General features: G+C 31.3%; 1 protein-coding gene across 3 annotated transcripts; it reads left to right on the top strand.

The window, feature by feature from the left end:
- The first annotated feature begins 28 nt into the window (after positions 1-28).
- On the top strand, positions 29-18,371 carry bor (ATPase family AAA domain containing bor). 3 transcript variants are annotated; one of them, XM_014425774.3, is made up of 15 exons: positions 29-191; positions 284-599; positions 675-888; positions 3,316-3,410; positions 4,767-4,932; positions 5,856-6,013; positions 6,723-6,870; positions 6,940-7,042; positions 7,287-7,428; positions 8,589-8,694; positions 11,188-11,358; positions 12,835-13,033; positions 14,107-14,184; positions 14,865-14,956; positions 18,169-18,371. In XM_014425774.3, the coding sequence occupies exons 2-15, from the start codon at positions 377-379 to the stop codon at positions 18,170-18,172; spliced, it is 1,899 nt and encodes a 632-aa protein (XP_014281260.1). In that variant the 5' UTR covers positions 29-191; positions 284-376; the 3' UTR covers positions 18,173-18,371. The 3 variants fall into 3 exon arrangements, with proteins under 3 accessions (XP_014281260.1, XP_014281259.1, XP_014281261.1); XM_014425773.3 differs by having other exon boundaries at positions 29-215; XM_014425775.3 differs by lacking the exon at positions 14,865-14,956 and having other exon boundaries at positions 30-215.
- The last annotated feature ends 1,505 nt before the right edge of the window (positions 18,372-19,876 follow it).

Raw genomic sequence — 19,876 nt, 5'->3', positions numbered from 1 at the left:
AATGAATAAACTGAAACAAAAATGGTAGTTAATAATTTTTCTTGTTTTTTCATTTATAAAAAAAGGGATATTACAAAAAATATGGTAAAAATAGTTAGGAAGAAAGAATGATATGTAGTGATAATTTAGTTTGTAAGTTCAAACTAAAGTAATTAAAAATACTAATGAGAATGTCACTGAACAAAACTGCTGTAAGATAAATTAAAAAAAAACAGGTTAATAGTTTAAGTTTTTTAAACATAAATTAGGTATTCATTGGCGTAATCTTATCAAATTCTTTTAGGGAGGTTACATGCACTCGGCTGACTCGTGTTGTTGCCAGGATTTGGGACAAGAAGATTAAACATAATTTTTAAAGTTAATTTAAGGAAACAAGATGTCTTGGCTTTTTGGAATAAGAAGAAATGAGCCAAATATGGGTGCAGTTTCACCTCCTGATGGTGGAAATCCACCTGCTGGAGGTGGCGGTGGTGGAGGTGGAGATGGAGATGACCGTTCTCCTTCTTCACCAGAATTAAAAAAAGCTATGGAAGCTTATAGATTTGATTCTTCTGCCTTGGAAAGGGCAGCCCAGGCAGCTCGAGAACTGGAGAAGTCCCGTAAGTTTTATCTTTTTCCCCTTTTATTTATATATATTTGGCAGTATGTAATTCAATTCATGTTTTTGTGTGTAGGCCATTCTAAGGAAGCCTTAGAACTTTCCAAGATGCAAGAGATGACCAAGCAGCAGGAGTTAGTTATGAGAACTAAAGAATTCGAGGCTGCTATCGAAACCTCTAAAGTTGATCAGAAACGTGTGGATGGTGAAGAACGTAGAAAAACAGTTCAAGAAGAAACAAAACAACATCAAGCAAGAGCTCAGTACCAAGACCAACTTGCCCGGAAAAGGTATTTCAGATTATTTAATTAAATGTAACTGGAGGCTAATTTTCTTAATCTTATGTTTGAATTAATCCCATATCAACTAATATCTCAGTTAGCCCATGTTAGGATATGTTAATATATACTCAATTTATATTGAGCGTACCTTTTCTTCATGGAACATTTCATGTTATTCATTCGCCTTTTATTTCAGTGTTATAAATGCTATTAGAATTCTATGTTCTTTTATCATGGAATTCTTAAACCTACAAGCTATTTGAACTATCTTTCATATCTCTTTCTATGCTACTAAACACATTTTTCTGAGAATCCAAGTATTTATGTTGTGATTATGTATTATACCTCTGGAACTATATTTCTTTTGTTGCTGGTTGTAACCTGACTTCTTTAACTGTCATTCCTAGGACTTTAGTTATTAATTCACTTAACCAAATAGTTTGGACTCACCCATCCTGTTTTCTTAGCCTCCATGTCATGACCTGGTCAATTTTTAATTGTGATATAACTACATGTTTAAGGTCCTTGGCTTCTTTTTCTAACACCATAGTATGTTTTATCTTTGCTTATTATGACACATTGAGTTTTTAAAGCAATAAATGGTATGCTTCCCATTAAATCTATATTTCCACATTTCTAGTAAGTCCATTCTGAATTGGCAGTTCACTAAATAGTATTACAATTCCATTTTTCCCTTAGTTGTTTCCAAACTTTCAGAAGAATTGTGTTTACGAGTATAAAATAGGAGGGGCATGCCTTAATAGTCTGCCTGTAATTTTTTATAATCTCATTGTAATACTCAGAGTTTAAAGATACTAAACCTCTACTTATTTTAAAATTGGTATATTTGTGGACAACAATTAAATATATATAGATTGATACTCGAATGTGTTATTAACATTAGCCAAGCTATTCTTAGTTCTCATTACTATTCCATTGATCATGTAATTGCTTGTGTGAGTTGCATCATGCTTTGCAATATTATATCAGTATATTTCATATTTGGATATTTCTTTTAGTGATGAATAGACACAGTGATAATTGCCAATGATTTGATATGATCTGTTCAGACCCAGAGCAATGCTGGATTATGTATTATGTTATTATAAAATTTCGTTTATTCTGTTCATTTTCCTTGTATTAACAGCAGTTACCTGCCTACCTAGCTCTACGATAACTTAATGCTAGGTAATAATGGTAACCCCTTTCAAGATGGAAGTGAGGGAGAGCTAGAAAGTTATGCGGCTGAGATAGTGACCTTGAGAAGACAATTAGATCCCTGAGAGAATCCTTATCAAACCTTTTAAAACTTTCCTTTTTTCCCCCCAAGAAACACTGTCATCATCCATTATTACTCTATCGTATTTGCCTTAGAATGCTATATATGCTGGGTGTTCCAAGATATGGTGTTCTTGCTGACAGTATGAATTAATGATCTTAAAACAAGAAAAAAAATTCTCTATGAAAGTATGTCTGTTAACTTTTCAAATAGGAAATATTCTTGTCTTAAAATCTTCATTGTTATAAATTATTTATGTAATAACTTAATGCTTTAGGCAACCACTTTGAATAATATTTAATATTATTTATGAAGTAGTTGGAACACATTTTGATTTATTTATTATAACTTAAATAATTCTTTAGAATCAAAAACTTTAGACGTGAATATCTCCTTAACTAAGCGTTAACAGATATACCATCATAGGAAATTTTTTCTTATTTTGAGATCCTGAATTAATATGTTAATTAGGAGTTTGCGTTAACCTTAAAGCACCCTGTAAAACTTACGTAATCAAATTTATGATTTTTCTCACATAATAATTAATCAAATTTATTGTTTTCTTAAAGCTGGATATAGAATGAATAACTCTAAAAGACAGATAAGGATTAAGCCATAGGTATACATTAAAGTTAATAAGGGTTTGACAGTTTACAACAGTTAGGGGTAGGTAGGCATCTGAGACATCCTGGAGCTTCTCTTTACTGAAGTCATTCCCTATCTAGCTGTTAACAAAGATACTACAAATTCTCTAAAACATCACAAGATGGTGCTGATGTTGACCTATCTCGAAAGCTTAGTGGAACCAACCACTGTAGAGAGAGAGTGCAAAATTTCGCAGTAGCCATACTATTCTACTAGTAGTCTGTTCTCAATGAAGGCTCATTGCCCTCCTCTATTTATACTGCTCCTGCAGAAAATGACATCTGAAGGATAAATACCATGAAATTTTATACCACAAATGTTTAACTAAATGCTAATAGAAACCCATAATAAAGTGGTAGAATCTTTTTGTTTGGCTAAGTGATATTGAATCATTTAAACTACCACGAACATAGTTTACAATCAATATTTTAGTAATTGAATACAAATATAATAATTTGTATCGAATGTAAATAGTTTAATATGTAATTGTTATGAAGTTGTTAATTTTTTAGATATGAGGATCAGCTACAACAGCAAACTAGAATGAATGAAGAAAATTTAAGGAAGCAGGAAGAATCAGTACAAAAGCAAGAAGCAATGAGAAGAGGTAAGAACTCCATGTTAAACATTGAGTTTATATATGTACGGTTATTTTAAAAAAGCTTTTGTAGTAGGCTGTTGTGGTTGAATGTGTTAAAGTATCATCTTAGAAACTTCGAATCCGAAGCAGCTCCGGTTCAAATCCAGTCTTGTCGAGTTAATTTCTATTTCATGGGACCTCACGGAATGAAAACTGTCTGACGTTTGTATACTGTTTAGAATAGATTGATAACATGTAGGACAACCACTTAATTTGTCAGAAATGGCGATGTAGGTGGTAAGCAATAGAAATAATATGAAGAGCTTTTTTTGTTTACCCCGTACCTTATTAAATATTTAGCGAAAGTAGGTTTTTATTTATTTTTTTTAAATATAAGTAAACATCTTTTGATTTGATGTGTTTACCCTTAGATTTGCTATTGAGCTTAACCAACAATGTTGGTTTGGCCCTGGACCTAGCCTCGCTCAACCCTTTTACATAGTAGAAGGAAATCTTGGCTATCTCGCATTAACTCAGATAAGTAATTGTACAGAAGACTCTCTGTTCAAATCTCTTGATTCTGCTTTCTAGTGTACCTGTTAAAGCCCGGGTCTTGTAGCGGTAAATTAGAGCTGGCTTTTTCAGGATTTCAGTATTCTGGAAAGAGAGAAGGTTTTGTTGGCACTTGTTATACGCTGATCTATCTTAGTCCCTTGATCATTTATTGATGTTATCGTGGAGCCGAGGTATTTGAAACTGTCCACTTTCAAGAAAAGATTTGCCATTTACGCAGACCATGTCGTTAAGGTTTAATGTCTGCTCACAATCATAAACTTTATTTTATCCTCATTTAGTTGCTAGCCGAATTCCTCTGCTTCTCTTATTAGAATTTCTATGTCTTCTTTGTTGCTTCTATGTTGTCTGCATTCGCCAGGACTTTGTTTCATTCTAACGTGTTCTCCACCATTTTCACGTCATGTCCTAATCACTTTTTTTGTGGTTTAGTTGAACAGCATTGTTGAGAGTCCATCTCCTTTTTCTGACTACAAAAGCTTCAGATACTTCTATTCTTATAGATTTATAAATAGAATTAGAATTATGTATAATGGTATTCTGTGATTATTGATATAAATTTCAAGTCTATCAGTTATTCCAATTAATGATCAGATATCGATTTAATTTAAAAACTTTTCAATATAGTTTCTTATTGGCAGTGTGCATGTGCAGGAAAGATATATGTTTACTATGTAGTTTTTACAACAGGAATTTTTATGTTTATTGAATTTATTGATACTTTTGTCTTGCCAATGGCTATATGAATCAAAATTTTACTATTTTTTTTTTTATTATATTTATTAACTACTGTGTAATTCATTTCAACAGCTACTATTGAACGAGAAATGGAACTGAGGTCACAAATTGATAAGAAACGTCTTGAAGCTGAGATGCTTGCCAAAGCGAAGGCTGACCGTGAGAATCAAGACTTGTATTTGGAAAGGCTTCGGGTAAAGGCTGCTGAAAACAGGATCACTGTACTTGAATCTATTAAGTTAGTAATCATATTGAAGTAAATTTAAACATTTTATTTTATTTATGTATTTGATATACATTCACATATTAGCTCATTTGAATTCAATACTGCTAATACTTGGACTGCCTATCAATAGCTAAAATGTTTCTTTAATCAACACTCAACATTCTACTTCTCCAACACTCAACCTTCTACTTCTCCAACACTCAACCTTCTACTTCTCCAACACTCAACCTTCTACTTCTCCAACACTCAACATTCTACTTCTCCAACACTCAACATTCTACTTCTCCAACACTCAACATTCTACTTCTCCAACACTCAACATTCTACTTCTCCAACATGTCCAAGTGGTTCCTTAATAATATTTTTCACAGAGTGGGCTACAGTGAATTTTACAAATAGTGGTTGTTAAAACATGAATATAAAATTGGATCCCTCAGTCTGTATGAGGTTGTTAAATAATGCATGTGGAAAAGGTTCATTATTTTGTACGCTGGGAGCATTTGCTGTACTTCTGCAACAGTTTTCTTTAAATGTTTATAGAAAATCACTGCTGTTTGCAAATCATGGTTTCGAGCCACAAAATTCGACACATTGAGTGTTGATAAGCTTAGGTTGTAGTATGAAAGTTGTATTTTGGTGAGCTGAAATCTTTATCAGTTGTCAAAATAAGTAAATGGCGCCTATGACACAGTTTGACTGTTATTGCCATCTATGGGCAAATTCCAGTTTTATATTTAAACCTGGTTCTACTGAATTAACAAATATTATAAATTGATAAAGTAATTAAACAAATTAACATTGTTTTTTGTTGATGAAACAATTACATAAAAACAAAATAAATTCTCCATAAAGGTACTAATTATTTCATCTTCAAGTGGATTAATTAAAACAATGCTAATTACATTAAATTATTTGTATTTTCTATTTGTTGGCAGGACAGCCGGAACAGTGATAGGGACAGGAGTCACTACCTTGCTCACTGACTGGGACAAGACACTGACTGCTGTCGGGGGGCTTTCACTCCTCGCTCTGGGCGTGTATTCCGCTAGGACTGCTACTGCTATGACTGGCAGGTTCATTGAGGCCAGGTTAGGTGAGGTCATTCTATATGTGTATCGCATGGTATATTAATGATTTTAGAAATCTTTTCAACATTTTATGAAGTTATTCTTATCAACACTGGTCTAATTGTTGCTCCATTCTCTGATTAGCCTAAAAAAGAATAATCTCTGACCCATACTATCATTTTTATATTCATTAGTTTTTATACTCATTTTGAACACATACAGATGAAGGTTCAGCGATGAAATTCCCTCATCCAGCAGTGGTATTTTAGATCCAGATAAAAGAAAAAACAATAAAAATTGTTATAGAAAATGGTTATTTATTCTCAAATAGACAACTCTAAAAAACAATTAAAAAATGTTTTGTAACTATGGTAAAAAAAAGTAAAATATTATTATGATTTAAATGGTGCTTACTTATCTAATAATTATTTCATAATCCTTATGGGTTTTTTCTCTCCTCTTAAATGGCCTAGATTTGGGTGCATGAAACATGAAATGTGTAACCATTTTATTTCAAATGGACCGTTTTATTGTTCCTTATTGTGAAGACAAGATCCAAGGATAATGAGAACAAAAAAAACAAACCTTTTATTGCTTGTTGCAACTAAATAGAGATTGTTTCTGGAAACATACAATCAAATCTCTTGGTATGATAATAGATTTGCCCACAAAAACCGGACCTCCCTCCGCACATCGTATATCTTGCAACTGACAAATTCTTTTTCTTTTTTTCAGGTAAGCCATCCCTGGTTAGGGACACATCTCGATTTTCAGTTCTCGAAACTTTAAAACATCCTGTACTTACTGTGAAGAAACTAAAAAAAAAACCAGCTGATGCTCTTGCAGGAGTTGTCCTTCAGCCAAAGCTTGAAGAAAGATTAAGGTAATTATTATATATTTCTCATGTTAATGATTCAAGTTGCTATTAGATAACATTTATCTCTTCATTTAGAGATGTTGCAATCGCTACCAAGAATACTAAGCAGAACCGAGGAATGTTCCGGAATATTCTTATGTATGGGCCTCCAGGTACAGGAAAAACTATGTTTGCGAAGGTTAGTATATTTATTTATAAATTTCATTATCATGTTCTCAATTAAACTAAAATCAAACTTAGGAATGTTTCAGTTGTCATGTAGTAATATAATTCTCCATAATGTTAATGTTAATATTAAAGTATTCTCTGAAAGAAGATATTAATATTTGCAATTATCAGGTTAACCTTCCTTGAGATTTTTTTGTATTATGTACGTACCCTCTTATATTTTATAGTTTTTTAGTAATGATTATGTCTTTCAGAAATTAGCTCTTCATTCGGGACTTGACTACGCTATATTGACTGGGGGTGATGTTTCTCCTTTAGGAAGGGATGCTGTCACAGCTGTTCACAAAGTATTTGATTGGGCTGAAACTTCTCGAAAAGGTCTCCTTCTATTCATAGGTAAAAATGATGGATTCTTTTTTCATTTTATTTTATTCATGGAATCAGAATTTGAGAGTTATTGTTGGGGATTTCAATATATCATTACGGAGATTAACTAAAACTATGAATTATTTATTAGGAGAAGATGGTCAAGGGTGTGGTCAATAAAGATACACAAAGAAGTGAAACTTATTTATTTGTGCCAACATTTAAATCTGAATTTCAGGCCTTCTTCAGGACTCAAAAACAAAATGAGATAACCCTAACTCAGAGAAGAAGAAAAAGTAAAAAAATAACAAAAAAACTTCAAAATATACATAACAATAAATTAATTAGATAATAGTTGATACTAATAGAAAATAAAATGTAATATTGTAGAGGTGAGAATTATACAAAACAAATCATAGAATAATTTATTAAAAATCATACAGTGCTCATGGAAATAGACATAATGAAAGGTGCAGAATAAAATGTTAATGATGAGTAATTGAAATTAACATGATAAAATATGTAAATGATATAATGAATATTAACACTAAGTAACATAATGAAATGTGTGAAAGAAAATGATTTAGAATAGTGGGCAAGAAAGAAAACAGGATATATGCTAAAACAGATAAGAGATGTACGGTAATTCAGATGAGTAGTAATAAATATAGAATGTGTGGATAAGTAAATAAGGAAGGAACAAGAGAGTGTGGCGTGGCGATAGGAAGAAGGAAGAAAATTTTTAAATAGACCAAGAAACTTATTGACTCAGGCGGAGTTGCCATTAAGAGTGGATGGGGACGAGATTCCTCGGTAGAGAGTGGGCATACAAATTCAAAATTACATTAAACCAATACTGACAAACATAACCTATCACTAGCCTATTCCCAAATAGTCAATTTATTAAAACATCCATCATTTTTTTTTTTATATATATAACTCCTTATTGCTGACCTACCTTTTCTATGTTCATTTTGGCTTTTATAGTATTCTACCATCACCTATTGTCTACAGGTCATTTTTCATTTTCTCATCTTTCTCATCACTCGTCACTGACCCATCTTTTCCTGATATCAATCTACGGTCAACTATAAATACCTCATTATGGATTATATAGCATTATGTTATATACCAGTATCCATCTTGTGAAAAATAACTTTCTTATGTAATCCCAATTTGTTTAATTACAGATGAAGCTGATGCTTTTCTCAGGAAAAGGTCCTCTGAAACAATATCTGAAGATCTGAGAGCTACACTAAATGCATTTCTTTATCGAACTGGGGAACAAAGTAACAAGTAAGTAAGTTTTCATTGCATATTCTTTTGTTAAATAATTATGCATATTTTTTATGCTTTACCTCCTTCATGTAGTTCTATTCTATTCATTCCTTTCTGATAGTAATGCTAATTTTAATTCATATTAATTTAAAAGACCTAGGGTAAATAATAAAAAGAATAAGAGTTGTGTTAGCGTTGTTATCTAATTAACTAGACTTATCAACTTTTTCATGGTTGTTTTGGATTTATAAACATTCCTGAGGAATACCTCATTGAAGGTATCCTTTAAATGCACACCTCTGGCAATTTTTTCCCTTTATCTTAACAAAATTTAAATTTATAGAAATTCCTTAGAAACTCTATTACTTCCTTAGTAAGGAAAATTGTGAAAAAGCATTTATAAAACAACAATTTTGGGAAGCTAAAGGTGTTCACTTAAACGGAACGTTTAACAAGCTTTTCTTTTGGAATCTTCATAAATATGGCTCTCAATCTCATTTAATAGTATAGTATAATTAGAGTAGATTTCATTTCTTTCAATATATACTGGTGGACTTATAGAGGGCAACAAACAACTGGTGGACAAAATCAATGCATTACTTTTTTTCTCCTTCCAAGCCCCATAGGTGTGTGTAGTTGATGACATGATGAAAACGGGTTGACGCCTCTTTTTCTGCATTCTGGTTATGCCTTTTAAGAGGGGGCTGAGGAAATTTGATCATTTGGGAAAGTGTAGTCTGTATTTTGTGTCAGTCTGTTGTTGATGGGGCTCACCAGGTTTGTTGATTCAAATAATTTAGTTACTTTTACTCATTCGAGTCTGTTTGTGTGTGTCTGCCACCTTTGTGGCCGTCCTGTCGGTGTCAGTGTCCTAAATAATGGGTTTGTACAGTACTGAAGGCTGTCAAAAAATTTGATATGTCTCCTCGATATAAATTCTGTCACAGGGATAGTTCGAATGACGTATGTATGTGGTCTGCCTTTGCTCTTTAAAATGAAGTATGTCTCACTTTACGTCTCAGTATACCGCTCTGAAACTGTTGGAGTCTCTTGGCTATTGAAGGTGCTATGTTAGTCAGTATAGGTGCTCCGCTCCGTAGATCAGGGCTGGCCTCAATAAATTTTTGTAGATCATTAATTTGAGGCAGAGAGAAATACTAGGAGAAGTTAAGTTAGCAGGCGATCAAGCTTTGTTCTGACCTGCTTGATCTTCTCATTACAGTGCCAAGCTAGCATGAGGTGCCTGCCTAGGGTGATACTACCCAGATATACTATGCTGCTTGCTGGTCTATTCTCGTACCTTGCTACATTATAGACCTTAGGGAAATGACACTTGTTCTTCTGGAAGGAGAAAATAATACAGTTGGTCTTCTTGGGTGAGATTAACTGTAATATTTAGCCTTTTCAGTTTCTTAGTTATTTCCATACATGCCTTATCCGCCTGTAGAGCTGTCTCTGCATTCATTGAACTACAGTAGATGGCTATATTGTCGGCATAAGCCGCTACAGTAGCCTTGACGTATTTGGCTCCAACAGTTTCAGCCGTATATACTGGGAAAAGTATACTGCTTCGCTCTTGGAAATTTGATTGTTTAAACAATTTTTAGTATTTTAATTTAATTCATTAATTTTTTGAAATACTAAAGATGTGAGAATGTTTTCAACAAAAAATTTCATAATCAGTTAATTTTATCTTGAGATTTAAAGATAAAGTATGTATTTGTTTAAAACAGTGTGTCATATATTTTATTTATCCCTGATATAAGATATTAGAAAAGTAATCTTTACTAGGATAAGTATTTTCTATTTGTGCATATCACTTACTTAAAATCTGTACCGTTACAACCATGAAGAGTCAGGAGTCATTACTTTGTTAGGAAGTACTGTTTTTTTGCTCAAAGGTTATACAAGGAGAAGGATTTGTTCATGGCTATACTCGATCATCAGGTTTTCCCTAACTTAGCTTAAGCACTTTACAGAGGCAGAGTGTGCCCTAAGAGGGTTCCTGAACACACAGGGTTGACTCATGGTTACAGTAACAGAATAAATAAATATCTGCCCTAGCTGGATTCGGACGTGGGTTATGGGAGGAAGTGTAGCACCTTACTCTCTGAGCTCCTTCCCATTCTCATATCACTTAATTATACCAAGAAATCTTGTCATGATTAAATAATGATGGTTTGTTTTAAGAATTGAGACAACTAGATTTTTTTCCTTGGATGCATGAATTATGTTGAATATAATATCAGCTCTTGTTAAATATGATTGAAGTTTAAGTTTCAGGATGGTATGTATTAGGCATATAGAGCTGTTTTAAAAGATTAATTAAAAATGTTGTTTGAATTATATCTATTGAATTTTTAAAAACTTTGTTTTACATTTGATTGAGATTTGAAATATTCATTTATGGATGATTCTCTTTAGTTAATTTTACATTAATTTTGGAGATTTTTTATACTTATAAACTTATTTATATTTTAACTTTTTAATGAATTTTCTATATTTTTGTAGATTTATGTTAGTTCTCGCTTCAAACACTCCTGAGCAGTTTGATTGGGCTGTCAATGACCGATTGGATGAAATGGTCGAGTTCACCCTGCCTGGTCTTCAAGAAAGGGAGCGTCTATTAAGATTGTATTTTGATAAATTTGTACTTGAACCAGCTGCTTCCACCTCGGTCAGGTAAGCTATGGCTTATTATAATTTGTAACATTTTTATCAATATTTACTATTGCTTTTTAAAATGTCTTTATAAAAAAAATAAGTTGTCAATTTTTAGCCGAAGCGGAACCTCCGTTTTTTATAAAAGGTGTGAATTTTTATATTATTGCCTCATTAAAATAAGCCGCACTGCATGGTATTACAAAATATAAACTATATTTCTTATGTTACATTTTTAAATGAAATTGTGTGGTATACAAGCTGATGTAAATACCAATTGAGCAAGGTAACGGTAAGGGGGAGGGGGAAACCCTTATAAAATTGTATACTGCTTACTTTCTCATAATCGCTCATAGTTAAAGGAAAAAACATTTCAGCTATTTTTTTGTCTGAAGTATCCAAAAAATCCCAACAGGCAGATAAAGATTTGCATTTGTTATTTTATTTGAATTATTAAATGTTAAAAGGACAGTTCTTCATTAGCCTCAAATTTGGAAGATTAAAGAAAAAATGTTGAACTTTTTTCCACTACATATTTGTAAAATAAGTAAATGTACTTTTTCAGCTATATTGAAAAACAAAAACTTGTTATTTTTTATATATTTATGATTTTTTTATTTAATTGATATAACCTAGAAAAATTCTCTCCTTAGAAGTTCTGCCTTCTTATTTGCAGCAAAGTTTTTAATTAAAATTTTATTTTTCCTCTTCAAAGTGAAAAAAATTAAAAGTGTATAGTTGCTACTGTTTTACTAGTTCTTTCTTTGATTCATTGAAATCAGACCATTAATTGAATTGAAATTTTGCATTATCTGAGCCTTGTGAGAAGTTATCAGTTTTGTATGATGTCATCAGTCAAAACCCTTTTTTGTCTCTAAATAAAATTGTAAATGATATTCAAAAAGCCAAAATTATTTATGTTTTAAATTAACATGTTATTTCTAGCTAACAGTTTAAATATTTAAAGTTTTTTTTTTAAATAAATTTAATTTTCTTATTGCACTTACATTGTTTTTGTTACTTCTTTTTTGGCAAACCTGACACATTCTTTCTATACTTAATAGTTCAGATAAGATGTCCTTGTTCATCAGGCATTAGACAATTTATAAATAGTTATTACTTTGTATAATTGGTGTTTAAAGAAAAAAATTTTAATGAAAATATGAAGGTTTTGAATCAGTTGAGAACTTTTTCACTCTTTATTTCCTCTCTGAGCACTGACTTGCTGCACATCAGAAGAAATAATCTCTGTAGTATTGTCCTTTCATGGTTTGCTGCACTTTTAAACTGTTCCATTCAAATTTCTCTCAAATACTCTAAAACCCTCCTTTCTATTTCTAACAATGCAATACATCAATGAAGATAACTTGTGTACGCTAAATTAATGAAGAAAGACCCTTTTAACATTCACAATTCATTTATAACATTAATTATCTATTAATTTTTCTCACCCTTTAAAAGTACATTCATGTTCAGAAGTATATTTTTCTTTTTCAGAAGGTTAAAAGTGGAGCCTTTTGACTTTGGGGAATTTTGTACAGAAATGGCTCAAATGACGGAGGGAATGTCCGGAAGGGAAATAGCAAAATTAGGTGTGTCCTGGCAAGGCGCTGCCTATGCCTCTGAGGACGGCGTTCTCACCAGGCAGATGGCAGTCGATAGGGTTAATTCTGCTCTACAGCAGCATCGACAAAAGGTATCATGATTTATATTTCAAATGCTATGTTAGTTCTACAATAGATCATTAAAATGAGTTCACACATACCAATAGTATCACAAATAAGAAAGCAATATACATTATCTTGAGGTACCAACTAAATTTGTTTCTGTGTGAAATATTATATATTTTTTCCTAGAAGGAGTAACTTTTTCATAGCTTAATTTCTTAATTTTACAATTATACATTAATTTACAAATTTTCAAAATTAGGCCAAAAAAAATTTTAAATATCAATTATTCCTTTTTTTAATTCTTTCCTTAGTTATAATGATGGCCACATGTCACAAAAAATGTATATTGTAAGGTTGAATATAAATAAAACATCTCAGATAACTGATCTGTGAAATTCAGACTTACCATTAAATGTCTAAATATCTAATATCTAATTCAAACTATAAATTAACAAAACTACATCAAACATTATTTGGGCCATTGAGAGCAAAAATGGTGTGTCTTTCTTTCCTCATCAAAATTCATTTTCATAAAAAAATATATCATTTAATTAATTACTAGGTGGATTTAACTTAAAATGCTTTTAAATAGTTTAGGCATGCTTGATTCTGATTAGATTTACGAGAATAAAAAACGGTTATTCCTTACTAAAAACTTTGTATGTTTCAAAACTGCAGGTTTGACTTACACCATTTTTGCACTCAACAGCTCATATAATACCAAATAAACACCAGGTATAATTGAATAAACACCGGATTGAATGAACTGAATTGAAAACCGGCTGATTGAATGAAGCCAAATACAAATTGTAAAGGATATTTGATATTTTTTATGTAACTACCCAGATGAGGTGTTTTGGCCACAGTCATCCTGAGATAGACATGATTAAATTCAAGAATCAGTTTGCCTTTTACTCCCCCAATAATGTAAATGATGTGATAACAGTATCTTGCTCATTTGCCAGTTCTAAAGCAGTACATTAATATTATAAGAATAAAATGAAATCAAAAACAAAACAATAAATAAACATATAAAATTACGTTTAATATTTGATTAGTATTATTTCTTTCTCTTTTTAATTGTGTAATATTTGTGTAGGTTGAGTGGCAGTCTGAACAAGAAAAAAGAGAAGCTAAAAGTATTACATATTCATCAAAAGAAACTAGTTACTCACAAGTAAGTTGACCATCTAGTTGTTATATATTTTTACAAAATTACTAGCAGATCTAACATGAATTATCTGTTTGTCTTATAAAGCAAAGCAAAAATTCTTAGCAGATACCAAAGAATCAATAAAATGTATCCTATCCTACCTTAGGTCAAAAATTAAGCACTATTGTTTTAATTTTTGACCTTAAAGCTAGGTAGGATGATGAAATTTTTTTCTATCAAAAATTGAAGTTCAGATTATGAAACAAAGTAACAAAGAAATGTAAATACTCCATTGCTGAAGCTCACATTAATGAATACATATTCACATAACTGAATACATATTCATTTCTGAAATCCTTCCTTGTCAGTTTTGACATTTACCTCAATTCCTAGGTAATTGTTGCTAAAGATTCATTGACTTCTAAATTTTTTTCTTTGCAATGTAAAGTTTTTCTCTATTTCTTTTAAAAAACTTAAAATTGTAACAGTTATTTCTCATAACTTTTTTAGTTCTTAAATTTACTTCTGATTAATATTGCTTTAATAGCACCATATTCAGATGTTTGTATGATTTTTGTTATATATTACTTGTTACTTTAACTGCATGTTACATTCCTTTTCAAAAAATTTCTAATTAATATATTTCTATTACTAACTACGTCTCCCGGCTTTACTAACTTGAAATCACTAACAATTACTAACAGGTGAAACCATCAGCAGTTCCTGCCATAAACCCACCACCAGCCCAACCATTGCCCCCTAAAAGAATATATGGCACTCATAAACCAGGAAAAAGGTAAAAAATGGTTTATAATGAGAATTCTATTTTTTATTTAATTTTTTTTTTTTAACTCACAGAGTTTAGTAACTTTTTTATTTAACTTCCATTTAGTTCCTGTAACCTTACTCTGTTTCTAAAACACTTACCTATAAATAGAGCATTATTAAAGAATTGCAACAACAAAAATTTAGAAAGAGCGTTTTCCATTACAATTTCATTCTAGTAATTCTCAAGATGAGCCCAATCTTCTTGCTCAGGGAATCCCCTCAGAATGACATCAATTTAATTATATTGATGGCACTGCAAGCTAAGGTGCTGCCCTCTGTTACCAATTGTGACAAATGCCTTTGAATCTAAATGAAAGAATCACCTATTAAGTCCACATCTGAGGCCATCTCTAAAATAGTCTCCATTTTGATTTTCAACCTGTTCATAATCACCAACAAGGAATAAAAGACTTAAGGCAACTGCTCACCCACTGGAGGAGCAGAGAAGAGAATGAGCAAATAAAATAAAACCCAATTTAATACCAAACAGAAGAATAATCCATGCCCATCATTTATCATCCACCTGGTGCCTCAAATCAACATATTAACAAGAAATAGATCCCCTAAATCAAAATTAAATAACACCCTAATAATAATATAACCTTTTGGCTTTTAACTCCATATAAAGCATGTACATATCAATAGCTTTAAATGTAATTGTATTCATTTATAGAGTCCACTCAACTAACTTACAGAACCAGTCTTTATAAATATCAATTTTCTGCATATTTTGGTTTCACGTTAGACTGCAGTGAGTTATACCTTTTCGTACAACGAATGCCAAAATTATAATTAAATTAGGGCAATTTGAGGAACATGAGAGAAAATTTTATGAGAAGATTAATAGGAGTAAAAACCTATGAGACAAGTATATTGCAATCAAGATAAGTTTGCCTGAAGGGGAAGGACCTCTACTACTCATACTCTACTCGCACACCCTCCATCCTAACTCTTTCTCCCCTCCACACAATAACAAACCCCTCCGGCAGGAAACAAACAAAGAGGCAATCTGGAACTTGGTAATGCCCAACCAGTTCGGGTTTAGATAGGTACTTGGGACACATTTATCCCTTTATCCTCCTCGGGCTTCTAAGTTGAAAATATCAGAGAGTACTAGTTTCTTTAGGTTATCCATTATCTTAGACTGGGACTGTTTCTTATTGAGTTTTGTTTTACTTTGTAGGCAAATATATTGACAGCTCTATTCTGACATGCTATTTAAGAATGCAGTATTATCCAAAAGGTTATTTTTGAAATTTCATAATCATTTTATTCAGAAAACAACTACCTCTATTTAAGTTTAAATTTGTTGTGAAACAGTTAGTGCAAAAATTGTCTTAATTTTAATGTTTTAAAATGCAATCAGTATATTTGGTCCTAGAGTGTGTTAACTTATGATGAATGCAGTAATTTATGGATTTTCATTACAGAGGAAACATGGATTGGGCAACTCTCAGCCTGTTTTCATGAATTTAAATACATCCATAATTACGTTTTTGGTTTGAGAGTGGATAGTTTTCCCACTACTCAGTTTACTTGACATGGCGAACTTATAATCTTGTGATATTAATGAAAAATAAGAAAGTTTTGAAAAACTAATAGGAGGAATTTCTATTTTAAAGTTGTAGAAGTAGGAAAGGAAAGGTTAGAAAAAGTAGTCCAGTCAACTGAGAAATTCTGTTTCAACAACCACTTATGACTATCCAGAACTGTACAGAGCGTATGCAGTACAGGATTTGGGAAGGAAAACACGTACTACGCATGCTTCGTACAGTCAGAAGTGGTCTGTTAGAACAGATCTAGTAGAGAGAAGAGTGGGGTGTTGGCAGGAGAACATTTGCCATGGTGATCTCCCCTCTCCCTTTACTTACAGGCAAACTCATCTTGGTTACACTGCACCATCGATCTACATGTTTATCACCCTATTCTGACCATGGTGGAAAGATCAAGTTTTCATTCTGTGGAACCATCATAAAATAAAAGATGACTTCCCGAGGCCTGATTCGAACCGGCACCATTGCAGTTAACGAGATTGCTGAGGTGGACAATTCAATTCTCTCTGCCATAGACACCCTGAGTATAATAAGCATTGGGTTAGTCTTTTATCTACCTCTCTAGGTCATAACTCCAAAAATTATTTGAAGGGAATTCTTTCCTTCCCCATCCCTCTCCCTGAAATGCCATGTTAACAGGGTATGTTTGGAAAAAAAAAAATTACTAATATTGAGCAACTTCATACAATTGACCAAAACTGAGAATCGTTTTAGACCCACTATCCACACGTTATATTCTTTTTTTGAACTATTGTTAATGGTTGCATGCTCAGTATAACTTCAGGATAGTGTTATCCTCCTTTCATCATCATAATACTCTGACACAGTTCCTTTAATCATCTTCATATCTCTAAAATGCTTTTAAAAGGTTTTAATTGTAATGGCTAGCATTGTCACTGGTGTCCTTAAATCTAAAAAAAAGTTCTCGCCCTGCCCACACTTACTTATCATACCAGAGATGAAGAGTAGTGCTGGGATGTCTCAGGTGTTTGCCAGGGGTAAACGCGTAAGTGAATACCACTTTCTCAAAATATAAAAAAAAAAAAAAAAAGATAAAAATTAAAATAGCAAATTATATATTTATAAATTGTTGACTGTATAATTTCATTACAATTTCTTCATATTTTAAAATAGCAAATATACTGTGCATTTACTTTGCACTGTTTTTCTTGTTTCCCACTTGTTCAACTGCTTAAAGAATAATTTTTGTCACAAGTTTTTGTTAGCTCTTTAATGGTGTGATAAATTTTTTTAGTCCAATAAGAGTGCCACGAATTTTTTTAGCCATACAAGAGTGCCCTGAAAAAAAAAGGTTAGGGAACTACTGTCCTATGTTATTGGTGGAGAGAGGGAGAACTATCTTGGTTTTGAGTTTCATACTTAAGTGTAAATATTGAATGTATTGTGGTGATGTCTAAAGTTTTTGTTTTATTTTGAATCATTTATTTATTTTTGCTATTATCTTTTCTATAAATATGGATCAAAGAATAAATACTTATCTATACTCTTCATTCCTCTTAAATGTTAAATATTTTAATATTTGAGAATAAAAACAGTTTCTGTTTCCTAACTTATATAATGTTCTGATATTTTTCTATCTTTTAAAACAATTATTTTATTTTTTTAGGTAAAAGCTCCTAACAAATGAAATAGAAAATAAAGAAGCGGATGAGGGTCAGTTAAAGTGGTCATGGCGAGTCCTATTGCATGACCATGACTTAATGTAAATAAATAAAATGGCTGTCGTAAGAGGAGAGCGATCGCCAATGTCTCCTTTCCGATAGCTTCTTAGTACCTCGGCTAGTAATAAATTGTTTCTTTACAAATTTTTATACTTTTTTTTTTTTTATTTGTTTACACAATTGTTGAATTGTGGGCCTGTTACCAGTTTGGTCTATAAATAAATGACAGTTGAAAGAAAGTTAATATATATGTTATATAAAAACAAATAATTTATTTATTAGTTTTCCTCTTCCTTTTCTTCTACTTAATATTTGCAAAAGAAAATTTATTGAACATGAGAGACTATCTCAACCAAGTCATAGGTTTTACTTTCATTTACCTATTATGAAATATGTAATACGGGAAATTATTATAATTGTGAAAAATTTTGAATTTGAGTTTTTATCATAAATACATAGGTATTAAAATGTTTAAAGGGTCCCTGAGTCCAGATAATCAAGTCTTGTAAAATGGCCTGTGTATGTGAACACCTCAACTTAAAAACAAAATGTTGTGCGAAACTGAAATCATGTATTAAGTTATTACATGGCTGGGATGTGACAGAAATTTTTCCACTAAAATCACCTTAGCGAAACGGCTACTATCATCGATTTTCAACTTTTTTCCATTTTCTCCACAACTCTTACCATTTTAATTAAACTGAGTAATTAATGGACAATCAAGTTGTTTCAATTTTTTTTTAAAATTTAAATACTCAATTTGTAAAAAGCTTCTACAGTACCTTTAATTTTTTTTATTTGAAAAAATTAACAGGTCTCATTCATAATAAATATAAGAGAATTTTATGAATAATTATTAAAGAAAAAAAAGAAAAATCTAATCTGAACGGGGAAATTTGTATTCCTTATTTCCACCTCGAGAAACACTAAAATACGAATTTTTATTGCAACAGAAAAAAAGTTTTTGTAAATAAATTTTGCCTTTTCCTGGTCTTTAGAATTTTTTTTTTTAAATCATAAAAATAGCGATAACTTCAACATGATATCACTAATACGTATGAAGGCAAGTGAACATTGTGTGATGCGTAAGCGGCATATTTAATTTTTTTTTTAATTTTAATTATACTTTAATTTTTAATTTTGTGAAATCAAAATGAAAATTTCATCGAAATTTTTATCTGTCAAACCTAGCAATAAAAATTTATTTTACAATAGGGACACAGTGTTTTCCCAAAATATTTTATTAAAAAATACTAATCATTTCTTAACAATGTTTATTTTAACTAGAATACAATCATTAGTAACAAGATAAAAAAAAAAAAATTAATCAAAATAAGTATTTGTAAATAACATTAAAAAATTATTTATATACCTGTAGTTATACACTTAGTCCAAGTCAATTTAATTTAATTAATATTTCCTATAAAGTATCTGCTTTTAATAGTACAAGAGCTATATCAGCATATAGAACTTACCTCTGTAAAGGATTTTAAAAATTAGTTTCTATCTCACTTTAGCATGAGAACTCATTTCTAGTGTACAATTCTTACTTTATCTGTAATTAGGTAATTAATTTAACAAATTAGGTCTTCTTTTTTTGTAACCTATACCTCCTAAACTCCATCTTAGTGGAAATGCGATGGTATAAGAAAT

This window comes from Halyomorpha halys, unplaced genomic scaffold (assembly GCF_000696795.3).
Source record: "Halyomorpha halys isolate HHAL.00 unplaced genomic scaffold, Hhal_1.1 Scaffold533.1, whole genome shotgun sequence".
NCBI classification, from domain to species: domain Eukaryota; kingdom Metazoa; phylum Arthropoda; class Insecta; order Hemiptera; family Pentatomidae; genus Halyomorpha; species Halyomorpha halys.
Note: the sequence above shows the minus strand (reverse complement) of the source record. Positions and strands in the feature narration are given on the sequence as shown.

Excerpts from the sequence above, each read along its gene's own strand:
- bor (XM_014425774.3), top strand. The coding sequence starts at position 377 with ATGTCTTGGCTTTTTGGAATAAGAAGAAATGAGCCAAATATGGGTGCA. Across the intron at positions 4,933-5,855 it reads ACTGTACTTGAATCTATTAA|GACAGCCGGAACAGTGATAG; the intron begins GTTAGTAATCAT and ends ATTTGTTGGCAG. Across the intron at positions 6,014-6,722 it reads GTTCATTGAGGCCAGGTTAG|GTAAGCCATCCCTGGTTAGG; the intron begins GTGAGGTCATTC and ends TCTTTTTTTCAG.